The 25,317-nt window shown below is 52.4% G+C and overlaps 4 protein-coding genes across 5 annotated transcripts in view; 1 reads left to right on the top strand and 3 right to left on the bottom strand.

The window, feature by feature from the left end:
* VPS53 (VPS53 subunit of GARP complex) overlaps positions 1–10,128 on the bottom strand; it is a 64,474-nt gene extending 54,346 nt beyond the window's left edge. Inside the window, exons 1-4 of the mRNA XM_066563508.1 lie at positions 10,033–10,128; positions 7,474–7,554; positions 6,397–6,446; positions 5,555–5,621 (exon numbers count right to left, since the gene is read on the bottom strand). Coding sequence (XP_066419605.1) covers positions 5,555–5,621; positions 6,397–6,446; positions 7,474–7,554; positions 10,033–10,116 — 282 coding nt within the window. The 5' untranslated portion in view covers positions 10,117–10,128. The remainder of the gene's footprint in view (positions 1–5,554; positions 5,622–6,396; positions 6,447–7,473; positions 7,555–10,032) is intronic.
* Positions 10,129–10,439: 311 nt separating this feature from the next.
* On the top strand, positions 10,440–15,812 carry TLCD3A (TLC domain containing 3A). Its single transcript, XM_066563255.1, has 5 exons — positions 10,440–10,561; positions 11,159–11,242; positions 13,251–13,464; positions 13,568–13,663; positions 14,054–15,812. Exons 1-5 carry the CDS (start codon positions 10,440–10,442, stop codon positions 14,321–14,323), a joined length of 786 nt encoding a protein of 261 aa, XP_066419352.1. The 3' UTR covers positions 14,324–15,812.
* A 433-nt stretch (positions 15,813–16,245) lies between these two features.
* Positions 16,246–20,481, bottom strand: GEMIN4 (gem nuclear organelle associated protein 4). Of its 2 annotated transcripts, XM_066563252.1 has the most exons (2): positions 16,880–20,481; positions 16,246–16,748 (listed from the first exon to the last, which is right to left on the bottom strand). In XM_066563252.1, exons 1-2 carry the CDS (start codon positions 19,497–19,499, stop codon positions 16,456–16,458), a joined length of 2,913 nt encoding a protein of 970 aa, XP_066419349.1. In that variant the 5' UTR covers positions 19,500–20,481; the 3' UTR covers positions 16,246–16,455. The 2 variants fall into 2 exon arrangements, with proteins under 2 accessions (XP_066419349.1, XP_066419348.1); XM_066563251.1 differs by having other exon boundaries at positions 16,246–20,481.
* Positions 20,482–20,604: 123 nt separating this feature from the next.
* Positions 20,605–24,574, bottom strand: GLOD4 (glyoxalase domain containing 4). Its single transcript, XM_066563253.1, has 9 exons — positions 24,470–24,574; positions 24,034–24,083; positions 23,346–23,466; positions 22,784–22,928; positions 22,448–22,584; positions 22,062–22,148; positions 21,841–21,954; positions 21,673–21,759; positions 20,605–20,964 (listed from the first exon to the last, which is right to left on the bottom strand). The coding sequence occupies exons 1-9, from the start codon at positions 24,557–24,559 to the stop codon at positions 20,899–20,901; spliced, it is 897 nt and encodes a 298-aa protein (XP_066419350.1). The 5' UTR covers positions 24,560–24,574; the 3' UTR covers positions 20,605–20,898.
* Between the last annotated feature and the right edge of the window lie 743 nt (positions 24,575–25,317).

Here is a 25,317-nt window from a genome sequence, read left to right as displayed (position 1 = left end):
TTAAAGAAAAGAAAAACCAAGGGAGTATTTCACGTATTTCCAGCTACGACCTTGTCAAACCCACAACCTGTGGGCATTTTTCTCTGCCAGACACAGCCTCCTCCTCCTCCTCCTCCCACAGGCTCAAACACTGCCAGACACTGCAGCACACCCAGGGCAGGGCAGGCAGAGTCTCCCCACAGCTGCAGAGCCCAGATGTTCATTTTTACATGCCAGGAGAAAGGACAGCCCTGGCTGACCAAAAGATGGGATGGCCAAGTGAACTGTCTGGGCAGCAAGGAAATATTCCCATTATTTGACCACAGCAGCTACCATCCCTTTTCTTGTACTGCTGGAGTTATGAGAAAGAAAATATATATCACTGTTTTCATGGAGCAAAACAAAGAAGGAGCCAACCAAAGCAATCCCAAGTTATCAGCCAGTATCTTCAGCCATGAGAAACATCCAAAGCTTTTCCCAGCCCAGGCACATCCATTTGCACTTCTGGTTAACACTTAACTTTGTTCTAGCACTAATTGAGCCAGACTCTAACACAATTAGACACATTAAGCAATAAACCACATTTTTCTTTGAAACACAGTCCTTGTTTGATGCAACTTCAGTCACTTACGTTGTGTGCACAGGGCAGGAAGGGAAAGATGGACCAGAGATAACAGAAAGAACTTTGTTGGGTTTTATTTAGATTCAAATTATCAAGCCACAAATCCATTTGGGATCTTGGGACTGCTCTGGGACTCTTGATTCTTTCTTAAACGGATTTCAGCTGAATCCACCTCACCTTTACTCACCCTGGTTGCACAGACACTGCCAAGGGTTAAACCAGCAACAAATGCAGAGGCTACTTATTACAAGGACAAAAGCCTGATAGGTGAAGCAGCTTCAGCCAAACAACCAGTAAAGGCATGTCAGCAACTGTCAGAAAAATTACAGCCAGCCCATGCAGAAGCTCCAGCAATAAACACAACTGAGGAGTGACACATCAAACCATAGGGAGAGCGTTCGACGCTCCCTGGAAAAATCTATGGGAACTTTTTATACTGCACCCTAGGGCACAGAGGAAATTATGCCACAACTGGGCTGCAGCTCTCAGCAAGGTCAGCCCACACTCCAGTTCAGCAACAGCAGCAGCTCTGAGGGAAAAAAAACCCAAAAAACCTTCCAGAGGAAAAATCTGCGTAGCACTGGCTCCCTAGAAACTGTTACAACTGAAGCACAGCAGCTCCTGCATTCCCAGCCTCTCCCAAGGCATCCAAAATAGTCCAAGTCTGGGACTCCCAAGGAAAATTTTGTTACACCCTGCAGAGGAATGTTCCACCCACGGCTGTTGTTTCCTCCCATAAAAGGATCATTAGTGAGATAATTTCTGAGGTTCAGGGCATTGTCTGCAGATTTTACTGAAATATCGCACCAGGAAGGGGAAGCCAAATGAGCCAGACTATTTTAAGGCTTTTGCATTTGGAGGAAATTCTAGGGCAAAATTTCAAGAAGGCAGATGCTTTGAACTGGGAAACGTTATGCTTTGTGGGGAAGGGAGCATTCCTGCTTAAATAACTCTTTTGGGGCCACATCTATTTGATGGCCTTTAATTTTAGACTCGGAATCTGCTTTTTCAAACACCTCCTTGCTAATTTATCCACACACGTTGTACATGAGCAAGAGTGTTTGGGAAACAGTTTAAAAGCTGATAGACAAAAAAAAAAAAAAAGCTATTTTCACATGAAAATTTCTTACTGAAATGCCTTCTCATAGCTACAACTCAGCTCAAAGCCCTGCTCATTAGGCAGGGGGGCACAGAAGTGTTATCCCAACCATCATCCCAGCCAGACAGGACAGGAGACTCCAGCACAGCTGGAGCAGCTGGATCTGCAATCAGGATTTTGGACTTCCCATCCCTAAGGTCTCCTTTTCCTTAAGGAGCACAGAGAGCACATTTCCATAGCTGCACGCTCCATATTCCCCAGTGGCTCAGACTCAGGGATTTAGATTCCTCTGAAAATGTTATCCTGCTCTCAAAACCGAGGCTGGGCTCCCCTCTCCTGGACAGCTGGGAAGGTGCAGCTCTCAACAAAGCTCCTCCACAAGACAGCTTTGGAAAGCTCCTTGCTGGGCTCAGCTGGTAAATAACCCCTTCTCCTCCAAAAAAACCCAGGCTGGCAAGGCTGAGAAGCTCAGTTTGTCTTCTAGGAACCTGCCTGGATCACTGGTGTCTAAAAAAGGGAGTGGGTAGGTTGGTGATAAACCCCAGTAATTCAAGCAGCTTTGAATTAAGTGCCTGCACGAGATTCCCAAGCATTTTTTGGGCAGCTCTGGCTGACAGGAGATGGGAAAGCCAAGGCTGAGCTCCCTCACCTGCCAAGGGCAGCAGGGATGGACCAGCACAGGCAGCCGAGGGCAGGGACTCAGCAAAGAATCCCCTCCTGGCCTGCTTTGACTTAAACAACTTTTTTTTCCTTCTGTCACTGCATCCAGGGTTTGTGCTTCCCTTGGAAGGAAGTCAGAGACTGAAAGGATGTTTATTCAAACTCTTATTTACCCCTCAGACAAGGACATCTCCAGCACAACACACTCAGGCAATGCTGGCAAACACTGGCCACAATATCAGGGGTTGTTAGGAGAGAATAACTGAAGGGAAGATGTTTTTGAAAAACACCTTTCAGGCTCAATCCTGCAGTGAAATACACAAGATCCTGAGCTCCTACTGAAATCCAAGCAGCTACAAAATCAGAGTTCAGATGCACTTTTATTTATGGCACATGCTTTCAAAGGGATGATGGATTGCAGTGCTCCTCCTGGATCTCAGTGTGCCAAGGGATGGAAATCAAAAGACAGGAATTTTCCAAAAGTTTCTGACTTTTCCAAAAGCCAGCATGCTGCAAGTTCTGTGCACTACAGGCAGGAGACATCTCTAACTCCTAAGAGTTAAAAATGGAAGAAGATTAGAGATTGAATTTACTGATGTGGCTGCCTTTGAGCTTCGTTTCAAACCTCTTGCAAAAGCTGGTTGCCAACTGTTTCCTTCCTAATCAAGGGTGGTTTGCAGTTGTGGTTATGATGATAAAATGCAGTAATGATCTTCATCCTGTGCTGCCTGAGGGTGAGGCTCACAGGATGACACTATCTGTCCATGTGGATGTGTCAATCCAATTTTCCAGGGAAATACTGGTCTTGAGGATACAAGTTTCTTACAAATTTAGTAAGAATAGATCAGTAGAAACAAGAACTTAATTTTGTTGTGGGACCAAATTACCAGGAAAACTAAATAAGGAAAACAGCAACTCCCTTCCAAGCACAGAACTGACCTGCCTTAACAGCACCTTGTTTTCAGTTGTTTTAAAACAATTTATTGCATTGGAAAATAAAACCCTTCCCCTCCAAGTGGGAGCAGTCAGGCCTCTTACTCTATAAAAACATTTCCAAGTGTCCTTGATTCCCCCTGTGAATATGCTGGTAAAACAAAGGCACTTTTCAGCACAGGAACAGGCAGCTGAAGCTGGAAAACAAGGTTTGCACCCCCACAATGTGCTATCAGCAGGGTGGTCATGTGAAAAGGGCTGTGCCTCACTCCCCCACACAGCACCCAGGACACTCAGGGGACACAGGGCAGGGGTGACAACAACAAGAAATGTTCCTGCTAGGTTTTCTCTGATTTTGGAGTGACAAATGTAAAATTCCATCTCAGACTGAAATGCCACTCAGGAGTTCCCCAGACCTCCTCTGCTGCAGGTCCCTGTGATCTCCAAAATCTGAGCTTGCTGATGCTCCTTCACTGCTTTAAACTTCAAGACCCAGCCAAGTCCTGCCACTCCAACAGTCTGGCTCCAGCAATTCACACAAAAAAATGCAAATCCAGGTGTGAAACAATGGGCTTGGATTAGAAACATAGAAAGAAAAAGCTCACAGCAGTTCAGAATCAATCTTTTTTTCTTCCCAGAGAAGTAACACATTAAATAATTGAATGGTTTCAGTGTTTGTTAGGATCTCAAAGTAAGAAACAACAGCTGTGCTCCTGGGAGATTGTCTGGCCTCAGCCCATGCCACTGCAAGCTCTGGCATCTGTTTTAAAGTTTGCTTCTACTTTGCAAAGCAGCAAAATGAGGGAAAACAGGAAAATCCACAGCTAAATACAGCAATATCTGTGATTAACTACAGCTCCAAGCCACTTGAAACATGTCCTGCAAGGACACCCAAGTGAACACTTGAAGGTTTTTAGTTAATCAGGATTTTTACTGGTTCCTTTACAACCACACTGCAGGAAGGGCAGCACAGACAGCTTTGCCTTCCTGGTGCTTCAGAGCAGGACACTGCCCATGCCCTGGAGAACTTCAAAGGGATGGAAGAGTGAGAAAGAACAGACCCAGGACAGAGCTCTGAGCAAAGCTGGCCAATCTCCACAGCACAGAAATGCTCCTGTTATCCCACAGGCACTGATCATGGCACTGCTTGTGTTCATCCTTTTTTCCAAGCCCTGAGGCACTCCAGGCAATTCTCACCCAAAGCTCTTCTCAATGCCACTCCTTTGTGGCATTTCAGAGAATTTATCCTCTCAGGTGGGCCCAAAAGGCTACAACAGGTCCAGCTTTCCAACCACAGCCAAACTCCCCAAGCACTGCACCAGCTTCCACTCCCTCCTCAAGTCCTGTAATTGCCACCTCACCTGATTGCTGCTCTCCCTCCTGCACAGTAATTACAGCAGCACCACTCCCAGGTAAGCCTCATCCCAAGCACATCCCCAGTTTAACAGCACTGCTGAGACATCCATGATTCAACTTCTTCTGCTAGGACAGGTGAGCAGCTCTCATGTTTTTCTAAAGCATGACAAAAGTATAGACAGCTTAAATAATTCCCTTGAGGGCTCTGTGGCAGAAATGAGATTAGAAATAGATACCAAATGATGTGGTAGCAAGGAGTGGGGAATAGAGAGGGTCATTACCCCATGCCAGTGTTAAGGCTGGTATTAAGAAGTCACTGAGGAACCCTGACTGATGGTTCAAGGTTCAATGACCTCTAAAACAGGACAGGAAATAGAACCAAAGCAGGTGACACCTCAAAATCAGCTGGCACGGGAGCCAAGCTGAGCACCCACAGCCCCTGCAGACATGGCTGTGCTCACCAGTGCTGAACCCCCAGAAAACACCTCTGCCAGGCAAAAAACAAGAGAAAACCTGAGAGGCTGCAAGAGGAAGAGGCAGCCAGTGATCAGCACAGTGACAGAACTTGGGACACCTCAGCAAACAGCTCAGTGAAAAGGACAAACAGCCTTGTATTGATCCCCACCCAGGATCAAATGTACTTGTGCCTGCTCAGTGCTGCTTGTTTTATCATCAGCTCCAGAGTGGCACACACAGGCCTCCTGCTTTTGATCTTTAAATCAATTCCTCATTCCCTTCCCTTCAGAGGGTGAGGCAGGTCACAACAGCTGCCGAGTGAGCAGCTCATCAGTGTCAGAGGCACAGGAACATCTCAGCAACAGCAGCAGTGGAGTTCTGCCTGCCAGAGCCATTCCTCAGGGTGACATGCCAAGGTGAGAGGCCCTGGCACTGCTGGCTGCACATACCTGCCTGCCATCCTGTCCCACGTTGGTCTGTCCCCTCACCACAGTTCGGATGTTGTCATCCAACCTCCTGCAGGAAAAACCCCAGAGTGTCAAACCCAGGCTCTGGGAGCCTGACCCAAACAAATGGGGGGAGTCCTGAGAGCTACAGAACCAATTTAAAACAAAAAAAAACCCTGCTCTTACCAATGCTAAACTCATTATTTCCCCCCTCCCTCTCTGTTCAATGGCGCTATCTTGCACAATTTCAAAGTCCTGTTGCAAAAATAAAAATCCATTTCCTAATTTAACCAGGGTTTCTTGCATTCCTGTTCCCTTAAGCAATATTGTCAGCTCTCCCTTGTCTGTTTGCATTTCAACTTCCCACATGTGAAAGTGCTGTCTCAATCATTTCATGTTGGCAATATCAGCCAGCACAGAAAATTTAATTATTTCATGCACACTTGTGTTTCTTTTGTACTTTTAGGACCAATAAAGACAATTTAAAAATAGAGAGTGGGAGTTTTTACAATATATTCCAACCCCAAAAACAATGAATTCTTAGCAACTGAGTCTTTTGGGTAGTTTGCTCACTCAGCCTTCAAACTGTACTAAAATTTGGTATTTTTTGGTTCTTAGTTGTTTTTCAAAGCTGCACTTTGCAACCCATCAGCTTAAACAGCCTGAAGGACACATAATAGAAGTGAAATATAAAAATTATAATTGTTTTGTTCCACTATTAGACTCGAGGCTGGTCCTATCCATGCCTTTTAAACAAACTAAATCCTGTCAGCTGAAGCACTTTATGAAGCCTTGGTGACAATCAGACCTGAGATGCAATGAAATGCAGAAATATAAACATTTACCTTATTTTCAACCTGATCTTGTTCACAACTTCATCAATGTTTGCCAAAGACTGAAAAAAAAAATCAGAGAGAAGTGAAATGGTGAATGTTCTACAGAGGAATTTGTGATCCCAAACACTTCATCACACAGGGGTTTTGGGGAAGAGGAGAGCAATGGTTTTGTTTTACAGGTGGAGGAGCTGAGACAACAACTCAGCTGCTCCTCGGTCACATCACAAAGAGCAGAAAAAGACAGGTCAGGTTTCCCCCATCCCTGAGCTGTGCCCTGTCCTCTGCCAGCAGAACGGTGTGACAGTGACCTCCAGTGGGCACTGGGGATGGGGACAGAGCCTCGGGGCTGAGACCCCCTCCTGCAGAGCCCAGGGCCACAGAAAATAGGCTGGAAGGGGATGCAGTGAAGGCACTGCTGGGGAAGCAGCTCCTCCCTGCTGGCAAAGGGGAAAAAAGCCAAACCACAGCACTGGAGAAAGCTGCAAGGCAAAACCACAGTGCTGCAGAGGATCTCAGACATAAGAGATGTTGGAGCAGCCTCAAGACACAAAATTCACCTGTAGAAACATCTCTGTTTGGCAAGAGGTTAATCCAAAACTGCCCTGGGGCTGAAGTTGGGAACACCAAGCAGGGATGTGGGCCCACAGCAATCTCGTTCTTTAAATCTCAAAATAAATAATTGGATTCAAACTCTCCTGTGATACTGTACAGGCAAGACCTGCCTGATTTGGCTGAAAACCCCAGGAACTCACCAATGATTGATATATGGCAAGTTATGACATTTACTCCATCTACAGAGAAAATTAATTTATTTCCACAAATCAAAGCAAGACTTTAACTGCAGCAAGCACTCTGGGTGGAAAGAGACACATAATGACAGCAACCCTGTGAGCTGCAAATTTAAGAAGTGATTATTGTTAAAGCTTTATTTCCTGTGCTAGTGTTTAAAATAAAAGGTTTGGATAGAGGTTTAAACACTGCTTTGGTCATTTGCTATCAGGTTACCCTGATAGTAAAGGGTGGAAGTAAAATCTGATAGTAAAAAGTGTGGAAGTGAAGCCTGAGAGTATTTGGAGCATTACTTACTTGCTCAGTGGGAAAGAGAGCATTAATATACTCCACAGCATTGAAATCTGCTCTGTCCAGTGGATCTTGGCTGGGAAATACCTGGGAAGAGGGAGGGAAACAAACACAATCAACCATCATCAGTGATTTCTGTAACTTTACACAGTTTCTACAATTTTAATTCCCTCAGCACCCACTTCCAGCTGAGTTTCACAGCATTTCTCTAACAAGTGGCCAGGAGCAGAGCATCCACATGCTCTGCAGGGCTGTGACCTCCCAAAATTTCTGTGGCTATCAGCCTAGATAAACACAGATAATTCACACACATGACTCCACACACAGCCCTGGCACAACCCATCCATCCAGGAATTCCCAAGGCACACGAGCTCTGTATCCCAAACCACGCTGATGCTTTTGCTGCTGTCTGGGAACAAACTGAGGCTCAGCCCTGCTCTTTTCAGCAGGCAAGAGCTTTGCCAGGCCTCATGGTGACAGGCAGAGGGTTTGCTTTCCACAGCCCTGCAATAGGAAACGTGAATGAATCAAGGAGTGGCTGTACAAGTTCTCTGGGGACTTGGGTTTGCCACTTTTCACCAAAGAGAAACACAATCTGCTGAATGATTTGGGCAGGGGGAAAGAGCAGCTGTGCTGCAAACAGATCTCATCTCTCCTCAGCAGCTCAAACAACACAAACACAGCTGCCAGGATTTGCTTTTTGTCCCCAGAGACTGGTGTGTGGTGCTTTCCCTTCTCTGCTACCACACTGAGGCTGTGGATGTGCCATCACTGGAAGGGTTCAAGGTCAGTCTGGATGAGGTTTGGATCAGCCTGGGATGCAGGAAGGAATGGGATGGTCTTTAAGGTCCCTTCCAACCAAAGTATTCCATGATTCTGATATTTGTCCCATATTTACAGAGCCATCAGCTCTGCACCCCAAGGCCAACATGCCCCTGGCAAAAGCAGAGCTGACCCCACACAGCATCCCCTGAAAGCCTTCATACCTGGGCACATTAAATAGCATTTATGCACTGTGAAATCAGTGATTTTGTGAGATAAAAGCAAATTCTGCCTGAACCAGCCCTCCTGGGAAGCCTTCCCAGTCATCCTGTGGCCCGGGAGAAGCAGGCAGCAGTTAAACATGCACGAGGCTGTGGTGAGTGAAGAGAATGATCTGGCATCAGCCCATGGTAAGAGCACAACTGCAGCATCACACTCAGCCCATCCTGCTCACAACTCACACTCAACCAATCCCCACAAACCCCAAACCTCCGCAGGTATTAAGAGCAGATGAAACAAGAGGTGAGATGGGAGATAAAGGCTGCTCAGGAGCTCCACTCCAAGTGCAGATAGGGATCAGTGCTGCAGGCAGCTGGAGCAGCTGCAGGAGCTGTCACTCCCAGCAATTTGTCACAACCTATTAATCAGAAATGCTAGCCTGGCTTTGGTGGGGCACCAGTCCTGCCTGTGCTCCCCACCCTGCTTCCGGCAGGGCAGCTGAGCCAGCTCTGCTCATTTAACCAGAACTGGGCAGCTTTTGCCCCAAAACTGGTTAGGGAACACTGACAGGAGCAACAGGATTATTGGGCTGAGAAGTGCCAGAGAGGAAGTTGGAAGCAGCAGGTGGTGTCATCCTCACCATCTCCCAGTGCTCAGGATGTGAATATTTTACTACAGCTTTAATGTTTGTTAAAATAATTAACCTGATAGCAAATGTCTACAGGTGCAGAGGATTCTTTCTCTGGACAAGCTCTAGGTCCCCTTTAGAAGTTGCCATTTAATTTACCAGTTCCCAAAGTCACCCCTTGCTCTTCAAAGAGGGCCACCAAAAGCGACCCACAAGCCTCAACACCCAAGAAAGTGCAAAAACTTAAATTTGAGTGCTGCTTTGTGGGACAGACACTGCTGCTGCCCAGACTTCTGCTCCAGGAAGAGCCCTCGGGATGGAAGGGTCACTGCAGGCAGGGCAGGCTCAGTCACAGAGGACAAGAGCCATGGTTTGACCCTGGGTTCTCACAGGATTGGCTCCAGGTGCCACAAAGGGTTTCAGAGAACACTGGAACACAGAATGCCCTGAATTGGGGTGGCCCCACAAGGATTATCCAGCCCAGCTCCTGTCCCTGCACAGCCCCTCCAACACCCCCACCCTGGGCACCCCTGGAGCGGGGCCCAAACCCCCCTGGAGCTCTGGCAGCCTCGGGGCCGTGCCCCTTCTCTGGGGAGCCTGGGCAGTGCCAGCACCCTCTGGATGCAAACCCTGTGTGTTTCACCGCAATGGAACCAGGACACTCCCATTATCCCAATTCCAGCCGAGCCACGGGCACCGGGCTGCTCTGCACACCACGGACCGCGTCTGCGATCAGCGACGGGGACACGGCGAGCCACGCTCAGCCCCCGACGCGGGCCCGGCCGCTTCGAGCCCACAGGGGCTGACAGGGCACGGCCAGCCCGGGGCTCCCGGGCCCAGCAGCGGAAGGCCCGGAGCCGGCGGGGAAGGGCTCGGAGCCGGCCGCGGGCTCTCACCGAGCGGCCCCGGGCCTCGCCCGCACCTGTCCCCTGAGCAGAGGGGCCCGCCCGGCGCACCTGCTCGATGGCGGCCTGCACGGCGGGCGCCAGCTCCAGCGCCGCCTCCAGCCCGGCCTCCAGCTCCGGCTCGTCCTCCTCCATGGCGGCGCCGCTTCCGCCGGCAGCGCGCGGGAGGGGCGGGGCCGCCAGGGGGCGGGGCTTGACCCGCCGGGGAGGTGTCGGGATGGGCGTGGTTCCGTTGAGTGGGCGGGGTTTAACCGGACGGGGGCGGAGCCTCCGCCCGGCGGAGCGGGGCGCGTCCCGGCGGCGGCGGGAGCGGCGGGGCTGGTCCGGACCGAGCCGAGCCGAGCCGAGCCTGGCCCAGCAGAGCCGGACCGAGCTGAGCCGAGCCGAGCCGAGCCGGGCTCTCTCGCCGCCCGGCCGGCTGTTGACAAGCGGCGGCGGGAGACAGCGCGCTCGTCCCCATGTGGCGGACGCTGGCCCTCGCCTCCGCCTTCTTCCCGGGGCTCTTCATCCTCTGCATCCGGTTGCTGCGCTGGGCCTCCCCGGGATTGAGCCTCAAGGACCGCATCCTCCTCAGCGGCAGGTACGGGCGGCAGCGGCGGGAGGTGACGGGAACCGCGGCGGGACCCGCCGGGACCGGGATGGGGACCGGGAGCGGGACCGGGAGCGATCCGGGCGGGCCACAAGCACCGAGTCGCGCCGGCCGTGAGCCTGGACTCGGGGGTGCCGCGACGCTCCGGGGAACGGTCCCTGGCTGGCCCGAGCGGGGGGAGCAAGGACCGGCGCCAAGGAGCAGCACTCCGAGCGTGGGCATCCCACCGGAGAACGGGCATCCCACCGGAGAACGGGCATCCCCCCGAGCACCGGCATCTCTGCCCGGCCGGACCCGCACCGCGGTACCGCTGTCGGGCCGGGGATGCTCCGCTGCAGCTCTCCCTCCCTCCCTCCCTCTGCCCACGGGGAACCGGCAGCGTTTCCACCGGCCCGCGGGGGTGGAAGGGACGGGAGCCGGCACGATCCCCCTGGTACAGCCACCCCGACACGTCCTCGCCGTGACGAGGCGCTGGGGTGTGCACGGAGCGGGCACCTCAGTGCCACCAGCTCTCCCGGTGGCAGCCCCGAGCCTCGGCCCGTTTGGGGTCACATTTGGGGTGAGCCCTTTCCTCTCTGTCCGTTTCAGGCTGGTATCAACGGTCCAAGCCACGATGGCAACGGTGTCGGGGATCACGGTTATGCTCAGCTGCAAGAACGTGGTGCACGACAGGTAAGGCAGAGCCCCCTGGGGATGTGCTTGAGGATGTGCTCTGCCAAAGGCTTGCACGTACAAAGGGGAGAGGAAAATCGATTTCGTGCTCCTCTTTGCCCCATTTGGGTTGGGCAATGTGCTGGCTGTACACCCCCTGAACAGCAGCAGCTTGCTCAGGCCTGAGGGTGCTCTGCCAGCACAGGGTCCTCAAAAGATGGGCTGGAACAGGGGCTGGAACATGGGCTGGATATGAGAGAAAAATACAGATATCAATAGCTCTGAAGGGGTAGGGAGTCTCCTTGCTGGAAACTGAAATTGTAGAGTCAAGCAGACCTGTTGAGAACTGATTTCAGAGATAAATCAAGGCATGCCAAAAGGATTCTGAAATAGTCCAGAAATGGTAAAGTTGGGATGGAGCTTGCTCTGAAGGAAAATCTTGCTGCCTTGTCCTCGGTGCTCTGAGATAAACTGCCCAGAAGTGGCTCTCAGGAGCAGTGATAGTGTAATCTGGGTCAGAAGACTTAAAAACAGAGCTATTATCCAGACTAGCAGAGAAGATTGCAGGAGGGAAGAATATAATTATGCTGAGCTGGAATTCAACCATCACACACCAATTTTAGGGTGAATTTCAGGAAGGGCTGCCACCTTGGCCATACACACCTGTCTTTAACACACAGATATGAATTATCTTGCCTTGCTCTTCTAGGTAGAGATATCTACCCAGATCCTCACACCTGCTTAACCCAGGCAATCTATGAGTTATCTTTTTGTTCTGAAATAAAATTTCTGCTGTATAGATAAGGCAGATGATGGATCCCAAAGCCACACAGACAGAAGGTGCTGCCAGCAGCCCTCCTTCCCCCGGAGCTGTCTGCTTGCCTGGGTGTACTCAAGGCCAAGGGCTCTGTGCAAACACTTTGTGGGCAGAGACCTAGATTTTCTTTGAATCTGGAGGAAATTGAGCCCAGTGCTCAGCAGGGAAGATGACAGCAAGACAGCGAGCCAGGAAGCATCACAAAGGTTGCGGTAAAATTTGCCAGTTTATTTCCAGAGGCAGACAATCGTTATATTGCTGGTGCTGTAATTGCCCTCCAAAGCCCTGGGCAAGTTTTGCGAACACAATCACTTGCCACCCGTGCTTCACACCACTCACATCTTTCCATCTGGAGCAGAACTGCCACAATAATTTTTTCCTTGGGATGGCAAGAGAGCAAAAAGAGATTTGAGCCCCAAGCTACATTTCTCCAAGCAACAGCAAAGGGTAGTTTTGTCTATTTTTTTTTTTTAATCAGTGTGATTTCATGCAGGACTTTTTAAGGAGGCTGGTGTCCCTGCAGAGCAGGGCTTGCTGCTGCCCAGATTGTGCAACCAGGATTCCAACATGCTTTGGGAACAGGCAGCTGCCTGCAATTATTTCCCAACTGACAAACGCCTCATGGGGGTTTATTGCCTATATTGGATATTTTGTGCTTCACTCTCCAAACTCCAGGCCAGCCATCCCTGGTTAACTCTGAGCTCTCCACGTGCTTCCCAAGCATTCCCTGGGTTAGGCAGCCAGCTGGTGCAGTGTGACAGGCAGGAGAGACCCAGGACTGGGGGTTTCCACCACCAAGCACCAGCTCTGGGGGTCTGAGGGCTTAGGGAGGAGATCACCTGTGCAAAGGTGTCAGCTTGGTGCTGGATCCCAAAAAATGCTGTGCCTCTGGTCCGTGCAGCAACCACCTGGCTGTGGGGCTAATCAGGATCCATCCTTAGTGCTGTGTTTGTGCTTGGCCAGGCTGAGCTCAGTGCCTGGCACAGCCCAGCAGCAGCAGGGTCAGCACTGAGATCCTTCTTCCACACGTACCAGGCACCTTTTCTCTGGCTCAGCCTGTACTTGCTGAGCCAAACAGAGTTAAAACTCACCCCCTTTCAGCTTCAAAATCCATTGAGAATGCTGCCATTTCAGTCCTAAAGACTCTTCTATCTCCCAGAGCAAGGTGCTGGGAGCTGTTGTGATGTCTCTGTGTGTGCTGCTCCTCCCCAGGCACTGGCTGGCTGTGGAGTATGTCTGGGTCCTGGTTCCCTACATGACCTATGACATCTATGTCATGTACCTCTGCCACTGGCACAAGAGCCAGGAGAAGGGGATCCTGGAGAAGAAGCACTCGCTGGCCAGCGTGTGGAGCTTCCTCCTGCAGGAGAGGCTGATGGTGACCCACCACCTCTTCATCCTCATCGTGCTCACCCCCATCACCCAGGTAAGGGCTGCTGCAGGAGTCCAGAACCCTCTGGACATGCTGGGTGTTGGCTCCTGGACACCTCTCTGCAGGGCCCCATGCTCAGTGCTGGCTTTCTTTACAGCACTTCAGGGGAGAGCTGGGGGACTTCTTCGTGGGCTGCATCTTCACAGCAGAGCTGAGCACACCTTTTGTTTCACTGGGCAAAATCCTCATGCAGGTAGGTCAGGAGGGATGGGGCTCAGGGCCGGGAAGCCCCCAGCAGTTCATCCCCTTTCCCTGGCCCAGGGTCCATCAGGCCCTCTTCAGGCACTGGCTGAGCTGGGGGTGTCTCAGAGAGGAGCAGCCCCACAGCTGTGGCACAGATCTCCCCTGCAGTGCTGCCTTCCTCCCAGCGTCCCATCCCTCTCTCCCAGTCACCAGCATGCCCAGCATGCCCTTGGGCTGGTGCTGCCCTCTCCTGCACCACATTAATTCCCACCCCTGCCCTCTGCCCTCCTCCATCCCTTCCCACTCCCCTTCCTCCAGCCCTCCTGGATGCTCCCAGCACCGCCAGTGCCCCGGAGCTTTGTGATGCTGCTCACCCCACATTCACCTCCTTCCTCCCCAGCTCAAAATGCAGGACACGCTCCTGCACAAGGTGAACGGGATCCTCGTCCTGGTGACCTTCTTCGTGTGCCGCATCCTCCTCTTCCCCTTCATGTACGCGGCCTACGGCCGCCAGGTGGGGATCCCGGTGTACCTGGTGCCGTTCCGCATCCCCCTGCACTGCAACATCGCCAACGCCTCCCTCATCGCCCCCCAGCTCTACTGGTTCATGCTCATCTGCCGCAAGGCCGCCCGGCTCTACAGCGGCTCTCCCGCCCACCGGAGCAGATAACGGAGCTGATAACGGCAGGGGCTGGCACGGGGCAGCCCCCGGCCCTTCCCTCGGGGAGCGGCGGCTCCGCTGGAAGCGCCTCCCGTCCGCAGCACAGCCGGGGCTTGGAGGGCTCTCCTCGCGTCCTCCTGCCGAGGGGGGAGCCGGCCTGGAAGCGCGACATTCCCGCTGGGAGGCGGCTCTGCGGCCCGAGGGTTACACGAGAGGGGTTTGTTCCAGCCCCCCCCGGCGCTGACACCGGACACCGGCGCGGAGATGCTGGAGCGGGCCCAGCCCCGGCCATGGGGAGCCTGTGCCGGACCTGCCGCGGCCCCAGCCAGGCCTGGAGCTGCAGCACAGCTCTGCAGAGCCCTTCCTGACCTTTACTGACCTCAGCTCTACACTACAGCCCTGTTCGGCCTCTGACCTTCCACGTGCACCTCATCTCCTCCTCCTCCTGCTGCTGCTGGGCTCAAGCTCCACTCAACCCCACACGGTGCTTTTGGGTGCTTTTCTCTACAAACCTCTGACAGTCCTGGGGGGACTCCTGTGCTCCCAGCAGGGCTGGAGGGCAGAAGCTCATGCCAGGACAGGGGAATGGTTCTGCTGTCTCAGACAGGATGGGGACAGGAGCCTGCCAAGTCCTTGTCTCACCACCACCACACAGAGCACTATGCAGAGCCCTTCCTTGGCAAGGGGTGCAATTTTCCCTCCCCTAACCACAGCTGCTTTTATCTGGCCTGCATCCCCTCAGCAGGTATTTAAAACCACCTGGCAGGCCCTGCCCTGCAGCTGGCACCACCACCCCCTGGAAACACCTGTACAGTCCATCCCTCCAGCCCCATCCCACCCCCATGAGGCTGCCAGGGACAGACGTGGGGCTGCACAGAAGGAATCGGCAACCCCAGAGCAGGATGCTGAGCTGGTCCTTGACCAGCTCATTTCCACTTTTAGTCACAGTAAAATGGGTACAGGCTCCCCAGCCTGCCCTGCACCACAGGATGTGTGCAATCAGACCACAGCTGAGTTCATCCCCTGCAGCCAGGACAGCCACCTCCTCCTGCAGCCTCCTGTGCCTGCTCCAGGCAGGGAACTGCACTGGCACAGCCCTGGCACAGCCCCCATGCCCAGAGACCTGTGACCACTCTGTGCCTTTCATTCTGTTTGAAACCAGCAGCCAAGCTCTGCGAAACCTGGATCTTTTGGGCGTTGGATCTCATCCTAACCACAGCTGCTGTTCTGGATACAGTGTAAAAAAACAAAAAGGGCCTCTTCCGACCTGTGGTTGTCGTTGCAGAGACTCCACAGTCACAGTAACCACCGAGACCAGCTGATGTTACAAACTCCTGCAACTCCTTACAGATGTTGTATCTCACTGTTTTCATTGCGAATAACGTGCCTTATGTAAGGACCAAAAAAAACCCCAGCCAATGAGGCACCTCAGTTTGCACTAACACTGCCCTATTTACTATCAGGAGACCAATAAAGATTTCCTCTCTGAGTCACACCACTGGCTGGCTCTTCCACGTGCTGTTCATTGCTGGGTGGGGGCGTTACATGTGGGGTTACTGCTGCACCCCCACCTCCGGGCAGAAGCAGCACACATGGATTTCCAAAGGTTCCTGCCTGTCCTGAACTCACCCAACTCGATCCCAGCCTCCAACTTGCTTTCCAGCCTCAGGCAGCACATGGCAAAACCAGCAATTCTCCCGGGACTAGGAGAGGGCTGGTGGCAAAGCAGCCAGAGGGAAGCTATTTCCTCGATGCTGGAGGCTGCTGTGTAAATGCAGAGAGCCAGCAGGCAAGGCTGCAGCCACAGAACTGGCAGCTTGGCTCAGGAACAGCTCTGCCAGCCATTCCAATGGAAAACCAAAGTGGCTCCTCCTACCCATCTTTATACTCCTACTTCCAGTGCTTAGCGGGAGAACACAGCAGGGAGGGAATAAACTCAAAAAACGAAACATAAGGGTTTATTACAGATCTTACAAGGTCCAGATCAGTGCTCTGAGCGTGCTCCCAGCTTGCTGAGCTTCTGCAGGAGGGTGCAGCGCAGCTCCTCGTGCCCCAGGCTGTCGGTGACGGACTGCAGGAAGTGCCCCTCGTTGGCTCTGCGCAGCGCGGCACACGGCGACACGTCAGCCTTGCTGGACACCTCATACTGTGACAGCACCTCCAGGGCCACCACCAGCAGGGGCTCCTCGCAGCCCCCAGCTGGCAGCATGGCAGCCACGTGCAGCAGGTGGCAGAAGAGCTGGATGCAGGTGAAGGACACCTCCTGCGCGCAGGGCTGAGCCGCGGCTCGCGCCGTGGCCTGCAGGGAGGCCAGCAGGTCGGTGAGGCTGGAGCAGTAGAGCTGCACCAGGTGCAGCCAGGCCTCTGGGGGCAGCCAGCTGGAGCAGCTGGAGCTGCAGAGGAGCTGGAAGCCCCTCAGGAGGAGCACAGAGAGCTGCAGGTGGCAGGAGAAGGGGCGGAGGTTGAGCAGGGGCAGGTGCTGCACGTACTCCAGCGTGTAGGGCACGTGCAGCACCTGCCTCTGCAGCAGCTGCTCCACCACGGGCACCAGCCTCTTCCACTCACCGTGGCTGCACCAGGGCAGCACCTGGATGAGGGCCACCAGGAAGCCTTTGCTGAAGAGATTCACCTCCTCAGGGTTGTCCACGTTGACGGAGAGCAGTGCCAGCATGGTGTCCCTGAGCGCTGGGGACACGCAGCAGCACTCCATCCACGCCAGCAGCCCGCTGCCCGGCCCATAGGCTGGCCAGGACTGGGATGTCCACTCGTCCTCAGGGAACCTGCAGATCTCAAACAGTGTTGCTGGGACCTCGTTCTTGAAGTGGTCCCCATAAAGGTTCTTCAGACGGAGCCCCACGGTCCAGTCCAGGGCTGCCACCTTCCTGTGGAGCCAGGCCAGCGACTGCACCCACAGCTCCGGGGAGGGGACGGTCTCTGGTCCCAGCAGCTCACACAGCTGGCAGAGGATGTTCAGAATCAGGTCTTTGGTCTCCAGGGAAGGGAAGAGCTGCTCCCTAGGCTGATGCCAGTACTTGGTGTAACCATCCAGAAGTTTGCAGAGGCTGAGGAGAAGCGGGAATGGGTGGCAGGATTTGATCCAGTGCTCTTCTGAGCAGGATGGTATTCCCAAAACCTTACTGAGGATCTGCAGGCTCAGCTCAATCTGAGCACAGCCTGACTTCAAACAGGGAAGGACAAAGGCTTTGGTCACTTCTGCAGGTGACACCAGTGGGGTGGCTGAGCCTGGCTGCATAAGAAAGGCCAGGAATTGAAGGAATTGTTCCTCTTCCCTTGCTGTGGAAAGCTTCCCCCACACTGCCTCCTGCAGACACCTCAGCACCAGGCTGTGTGGCCTGCCTGCATCCTCGTGGCTCTCCAGGAAGCTCAGTGCTGGGAAGGAGCAGAGGATTTGGGCAAGGAACTGGTGTGCTCCGAGGTTGACCACAGCGAGGTGACAAACCTGCTTCACTGTGGCCTCAGGGGACAGGAGTGTCAGCCTGGCCACAGAAGCCACCGCCCTGGCCAGGCCTTCATCAGACACACTCTCTGTGATCTGGTTCAAAGTCACATTCAGGTCCTCCTGGAAACCCTCCCTGACAACTTGCACGTTCTGGGACAGACCTGGGCCACCCCAAGACGCCAGGACACCTGAGATCACTTTGTTTTTGTCACTCAATGAGAGCTCAGTGTAACACTCCATGATGGCTTTGGTCACTTGCATCTGCAGCTCTTGGGTCTCCTTGTCATGGTGGGATGTGGCAAAGCTCACCAGCGTCTCCAGCAGTTTCAAAACCAGCTCAGGGGTCTGGAACAGAGCTTTGTTTTCCACCAGGCACTCAACCCAGGCCTTTGAGAAAGCCCAGGTCTTTTCAGATGCGAAAACAGAGCAGGTGTCCACGTGGCGGTCCAGCCTCTGTGCAATGATTGCCATGGCAACTGAAGACACCAGGCTGGTGTCCAGATCCTCCAGGACAGCACTGGTGTCCCTGAGGAAGTCCTTGGTGAGCTGTGTCAGCTCTGACACCAGATGTGTCTCGCCCTCCCCCAGGTCTCTGGTCTCTGAGAGGAAATCCAGGTTCTTCCCAAGGCTGGTCAGAGCATCCAGCAGCCGGTAGCTCTCGAAGCTCAGCTCCTCAGGTGTCCTCAGAGTGTCCTGCAGCTCCTCTCCCCAGGCCTGCAACAAGCTGCAGAGCAAGTTCAAGCCAGCAAAGAGCTCCTCACGAGAGGGTCTGGTCAGGCACAGGAGGCTCATGCTCCTCTCTGCCTCCCTCACCTTCTCTCCCAGCCCACAGGGGTGGTACTGGCTGTCAGTGTCACTGCTCCACAGGCTGACCATGGCACTGAGCTTGGCCAGGTGCTCTGTGATGGGCAGGGGGCTGTCCCCTGGCCCCAGCCCCGAGGACAGGCACAGCAGCTCGGCCAGGTTGGCCAGGGCGTGGCACCTCAGGCGGGGCTGGGCGATGCTGCCTCGGATCTGCTTCAATCCCTGCAGCAGCACCGCCGGCAGCCCGGGGGCAGCAGGGTCACCCTTGAACCTCTTCGGGGGCTGCAGCCCATCCTCCAGCGAGGGCTCCCCGCCGTGCTGATGGATGAGAGCGCCGAACGCCGACACCGTGGCATCCTCCTGTCCCTCCCTGTGCTTCAGCACCTCCCACCACACGTCCAAGAAGAAGCTGACGTCGGACGGGGATGTGTCGCTGGAGATGTACTGCACCAAGCTCTCCAGCTGTGCCCGGCACACGCCGGGGGGCAGCGCCAGCAGCAGCTGCACGAAGAGCCGGGGCACGCCCAGCGCCTTCACCAGCTCGAAGAGCGCGGTGTGGTTCACATCGGGGATCATCGCGCCCACCGAGAAGAACCCGTCCTCCTTCCAGCCCCACTCCAGCGCCGCAGCGGCGGCAGGAGGGGCGGGCAGCAGGATCTTGGCCCACACGATGGCCACGGCCTCCTCCTTCCAGCGGCCCCGCGGCGAGGGGCAGCGCTCGCCGATCTCGCGCAGCGCGTCCGTGATGGGCACCCCGGCGCGGGGCCAGTCGGCCTTGCGGAGCTCCCGCAGCGGCCGCGGCTGCAGCAGGCGGGCGGCCAGCAGGAAGCCGCCGTGCAGGATCGCCGTCTCCTCGCCCACGGCCCACGGGCCCCCGGGACAGCCCGGCGCCATCGCGGCCCCGCGCTCCGCCGGCTCCATGGCGGCGGCGCCGCGCGATGACGTCACCACGGCGGTGAGCTGACGTCACGGCGCAAGCCGCGCCCACAGCGCCCCCTGGCGGGGCGGAGGTGGGCTTAATTAATTAATTAACTAATTACCGTGCTCCAATATCAACGTGTTTAATTTGATGAATAGGATCCAAAACCATCAATAAAACTGAATTGAATTTGGCTTAATTAATTAATTAATTAATTAATTCTGTGCTCCAATATCAACGTGTTTAATTTGACAAACAGGATTCAAAACTGTCATTAAAAAAAACTGAACTGGGCTTAATTAATTAATTAATTAATCTTGTGCTCCAATATCAACGTGTTTAATTTGACAAACAGGATTCAAAACAGTCATTAAAACAAATTGAATTGGGCTTAATTAATGAATTAATTCATTAACTCTGTGTTTAATTTGACCAATAGGATTCAAAACCTATTATTTCAATTCATTAAAAGTGAATTGAAAAGCTCAGACAAAATTGCAGCAAGGTATTTTTCCTGTTCCAGCTCAGAAATGCCTGATCTCCATGAAACTCATTTCAGTTTCATGACGAGAACCCGATTTAAGGTATTTTATTTCATTTTTTCATCAGGAAAACGAGCAGTCAGGCAGCATACCTGGCACAAACAATGCCAGGAGTGACTCCCTGTGTTCCCAGAAAAAGCAGAGTGACTTCATTCCAAAGGAATAAACCCTGAACCGTTATTTCCAAAGTTTCTTACCAAAACCTAACTGCAAATCTTATTTCAAGCTGCCCCCTGGCACCTCAGCAGACATTGCAGCTGCAAACCCCAAAGCACAGCCTCAGCTCATGGAAATCTCCTGGAGAAGGAGTGGAAACCACCCCATCCACAGCAGGATCCCAGTGAGAAACATCCCAGGGGCTCTTGAGTGGAATTTCCCCCTGGAATTTGGGGAAAGACCTTGGAATGAAACAAGGATGCAGCATTCACACAAATCATTTCTTTGTTCCCAATAAAGGGATGCACCCCACACCCCAGTGGAGAGGGGGAGTAGCCACAGCTACCTCAAAATCTCCTCTCTAGCCTGCAAATAAACAACAGCTAAAGCAAATTAATCAGAAAATCAATTAATCAGAAAATAACGCATCTATTCACCTTTCTTTCAAGTACAACACCACAGAAATGTGAGGTTTCCTTGAGTGATGATCCCTGGTTCTGAAGCCAGCTGCTCCTTCGCTGCACAGCCCCAGTTCTTTGGAAGGAGGAGATGTGAAAGGCAGAGACATCAGCTTAAATCAACCCAAAAATCCACCATGGGACATCCCAGCAGCCTCTGAGTGCAAAGGCAGCACTGGAACAGGATTGGCATTTTCTTGGAAGGGCTCCAAGGCACAGAGGAGCAGCCCAGGCCATTCCCCCAGCTAAGCTGAAACCTTCTTCATGTTGTGCTCTGCAAACCACTTGTCACTGTTGTCTGCAGCCATGGCCTGCACAAAGAAAGGGGGAAGTGCCCAGAACAGCAGGAATAATTTATCCCTTCCTCTCTGGAGGGATTAATTATTTTTTAGCTACTAATAAGGAGAACTGACACTGAAAACCAATGTTCTATGCCACAGCAAACAATGTGACCATGCCCCAAGAGTGAGGCTGGACAAGTCTACCCAGGGTACCAAGTGAGCTTTAAAAATTGATTTATTTTCCTTACCAAGCCTGGGTAATTTGCTTCTAGGAAAAACTCAATTTTTTAATGAGTAAAAAATTAAGTTTTAAAAATAAATTTTAAATTTATAAAAATAATAAAAATATGGATATGTATAAAAATATGGATATGTATAATAAAAATATGGATATGAATAATAAAATATAGACAATTATTATAAAATATAATAATAAAAATAATTATATAAAATGTAAACATTTTCAAAATAAATAAAATAAAAATGAAAATAAAAATATATACTGGAATAAAATAAAAATAATATCCTAAAATATAAATAAGATTTAAAATAAATATATATACTAAAATATAATAAAAATAATAAAGTAAAAATATAAATAAATGAAAATGAAAATATATAATAAAATAAAAATTAAAAATAAATAATAAATAAAAATTATTTAAGATATAATTATTTTTAATGAGAAAAATTACATGTATCTCTAAAAAGGAAGAAAATGATCATGCAGTCACTTACATCATCCAACAGCTTGTCACCATTAGGATCCACCTGGGACAGCTCTCTGAACGCTTCATCTCCCACAAAACAGACTTCATGGCCATCCTGGAAGGAAGCAGCTCAGTTATAACCAATGGCAAGGAGAAATTTAACCCCAGTTTAATCCCTGTTCCCAGTTTCACTCACAGGATCAGCCAGAATCACCACTTGCACTGTGGCTTTGCCAGGTGTGTCCAGGCTAACCAGAGGTGTCAGAATCTTCTGATTCTCCTTTTTCATCAGGGCTTCAATGCTTGGCAGCTGAAAACAGAAAACAAACTAAAATCACCTCACTGCCAGGAAGATAAACAAGGTGAGTTTTGCTAATACTAAAAATGGGAAAGGGCTGAGGGAAGTGGGGCTGGTACCTCATCCTTGGCACAGGAGAAGGCGACGCGGCCGAACGCTGTCCCGTGATCCACTGCCCCTCCTACAGCCCTCAGTTCCAGCTTGCACTGCAACAGAAAAACACAGCCTGGGCTGCAGGGAAAACCCAGCCTGGGCTGCAGGGACACTGCTCCACTGCTCTCCAGGCTGCAGCTTTTCCTCCAGGATCTGGTGATTCCAAAATCCCCGCATCCATGCCTTTGCCACCAAGCCAGAGCAAACCACAGCCTGACTTTTTTTAAAAGCTTCAATTCAATACAGCTTCAATTAAAACACTCCTAATTAAGGGCACAGTTGCTTTAATTAAGGACTTTTTCCCTTTTAAGATTCTGTTCTCAGGAAATTGGTGGTCTTTCCAAGGACTTACCTGGTCATCAGCATAGCCCAGCAAAGCTCTTTGTTTCTCCTCATCCTTCTCATATATTTTCATCCCAAGTAAACCAGACCAGTAGCTCACAGACTTCTGCAGGTTTGAGACACCCAGGGTTACCTTCCACACAGGATCTTGAGGATTGCAATAATTTCAAATTAGCTACAAACATTACAGGTTTAAACCCACAGTTAATGTCATTAGTACTCTTGAGAAGTAACAGAGAAATGATTTTAAAAAGTGTTCTGTTTGACAAAATGACATCAAAATAAACACACTCTAATACCCCATTGGTAAATCTCTGCTGAACACCAGTAGGGGTAAATATTTCACCTTGCTTGAGCCGTTCCTTGTCTTCCAGGTAGAACTTGTATCCTCCTGGGGCTTCAGTTTCAAAGACACCAGAGGTGACCTCTTTGAGGGGCCAGCCCATCTTCTTGGCATTGCTCACAGCCTGGCTGGACACCAGAGTGATGCCCTAGAGAGGACACAACACAATCCACGGGGTGGATGCAGAGACATCACCTGTTTTCACACAGCAAATACGACAGCTCCATCTGCTGCCAGCCACTAAATCTCAAAAAAATTATTAAAATAATAAATATAAGAGTGTTTTCCTGCAGCAAGTCCTTCCTAGCTCAGCATTACATGTTGGACCTGGCAGCAAACACCAGAGCAGAGGCAGAGCTCCAGAAATGTTTTCTGGACCTTTAAGTGAGCACAAATCTGTTCTTCCATCTCAGAGACAACCACAAAAACAACACTGAAGTGTTGAAGGAACCAAACAGCATTAAAAAAAAGGCAGCTGGTACAATCCATACAACAAATGAGCTTCTAATTATTAAGGTAAATCAGCTTATCATGAGAAGGGTTGGCTGCTTGCAGTGGAACTCACCAGGAAGTCGTTGCCCAGGCGATATTCCCCAATGCCGTAATTGTAAGTCAGCTCTACCACAAAGTGATTGTCCTCAGGTCCATAGCCCACCATGGTCTTGCTCCATTTTCCATCATAAGGGCTGGAATATCCATGTTATCCATATTTTAATGTCATTAGAATTGAAATGAACCACCAAGAGATGCAAGTATTTGTGTTTCAAGGGGGAGTTGCATTTCTAGAGTGAGATCATGGCAGATTTGACCCCGAGCTGTCATCCATGCCCATATGATAAAAGCAATTCTACCTCATTAACAGTGCTTTAAGGGCACAGGCTGCTCATTAGCTGCAATTACATAATCACTTCCTTATTGCTGAGTAGGAAAGGGCTCTTCAGAATAAAATGTGTTCCTCTTTCTTCTTTTTTTCATTCCTTTTTCTTTACAAAAGCCTTTGGGGCTAACAGGAGGGATTTTTAACTCAAGAACCTTGATAGTACCACGCTTATATAAACTATCAGTGGAAACTGGATGTAATTCCTGGTAAGCTAAGAAACAATTCAGACAAGTATCAATCTATAGATGTGGCATTTATGTTCAATACAAGCTCCACACCTGCAGAGTGGGGGGCTGTAGGTTCCAAGGGAAGAGATTGAATAAAAGATAAGATAACCCTTACTTTAGTGTGAATAACAGCTCAGGGCACTCACCCGTTGCAGGCGGCCTTGCAGCCCTCCTCGAACTCCTCGTGCCGCAGCACCTGGAGAGCCACTGCACGGGTTGGCTTGGGAGGGGACCCCGAGGATCCATCCCCTCCTTCCAACCTGAAACGCCTTCCCGAGGCCTGGGGAAGCGGGAGGGAGCGGGGCCGGAGCGGGCAGGAAACGGCTCCCACCCCATCCCCATTCCCATTCCATTCCCATCCTACCCCCACCCCATTCCCGTTCCCATTCCCATCCTATCCCCACCCCATTCTCATCTTACCCCCACCCCATTCCCATGCCCATGCCCATTCCCATCCTATCCCCACCCCATTCCCGTCCCCGTCCTCTGGGCCGCGCTCCGGGCACACGGAGGGCGCAGAACCGCCGGTTCCAGGCCGCAGCCGCCGCCGCCCCCCGAGCGAGCGCAGCCGTCGCCGCTGACCCTCATGCCGAGGAGCTCCCGGTAGAACCGCGCCGTGCGGGCCCGGTCTCCCACTTTGAAGACGAAGTGCAGCGCCCTGCGGGCGGCCATGGCGGCGGCCGTGACGTCACTGGGCGCTGCGCGGTGCCGCGGTGACGTCACGGGGCGGTGTCATGGCGGCGCCGTGGCCGGCGCTGTGGCGGGCGCTGCTGAGGCCCCGCGGGACGCGGGCGCAGCCGGGGCCGGGCGGGCGGCGCGGGGTGCGGGCGCTGCGGCGGAGCCCCGTGCGGGTGCTGCAGCCGCAGAGCCCCCGGGAGCCGCCGCCTCCGCCCGCTGTGGAGCGCAGCGCGGCCGCGCCGGGGCTGTGGTACGAGAAGGCGGCGGCCGGGGACCGCAGGCTGGGGTGAGCGCGGGGAGCGGGCCCGGCCGTGCTGCCCCTTAGAGCCCCGCTGGACGGGGGGAAAGGGCCGCCCGTGGGAGGGAGGGGGGGGGTCTGACAGGCGCTGCCGGGCTGGAGGTACCGGGGAATGTTTGGGTTGGGAGAGAGCTCAAAGCCCGTCCTGTTCCATCCCTTGCGTGGGCGGGGACACCTTCCCACAGAGCAGGTGCTCTAAGCATCATCCAGCCTGGCCTTGGGCACTGCCAGGGATCCAGGGGCAGCCACAGCTGCTCTGGGCACCCTGTGCCAACCTTACCACCCTCACAGGGAACAATTCCTCCCCAGTATCCCATCTAATCCTGCCCTCTGGCAGTTCAAAGCCATTCCCCATTGTCCTGGCACTCCAGGCCCTTGTTGCAGTCCTTCGCCAGATCCCATTCAGGTACTGAAAGGTGCTCTAAGGTCACCCCAGAGCCACCTCGCCCAGCCT

The sequence above is a fragment of the Molothrus aeneus genome, chromosome 20, assembly GCF_037042795.1.
Source record: "Molothrus aeneus isolate 106 chromosome 20, BPBGC_Maene_1.0, whole genome shotgun sequence".
NCBI classification, from domain to species: Eukaryota; Metazoa; Chordata; class Aves; order Passeriformes; family Icteridae; genus Molothrus; species Molothrus aeneus.
This window is presented reverse-complemented; position numbering and strand designations above follow the sequence as displayed.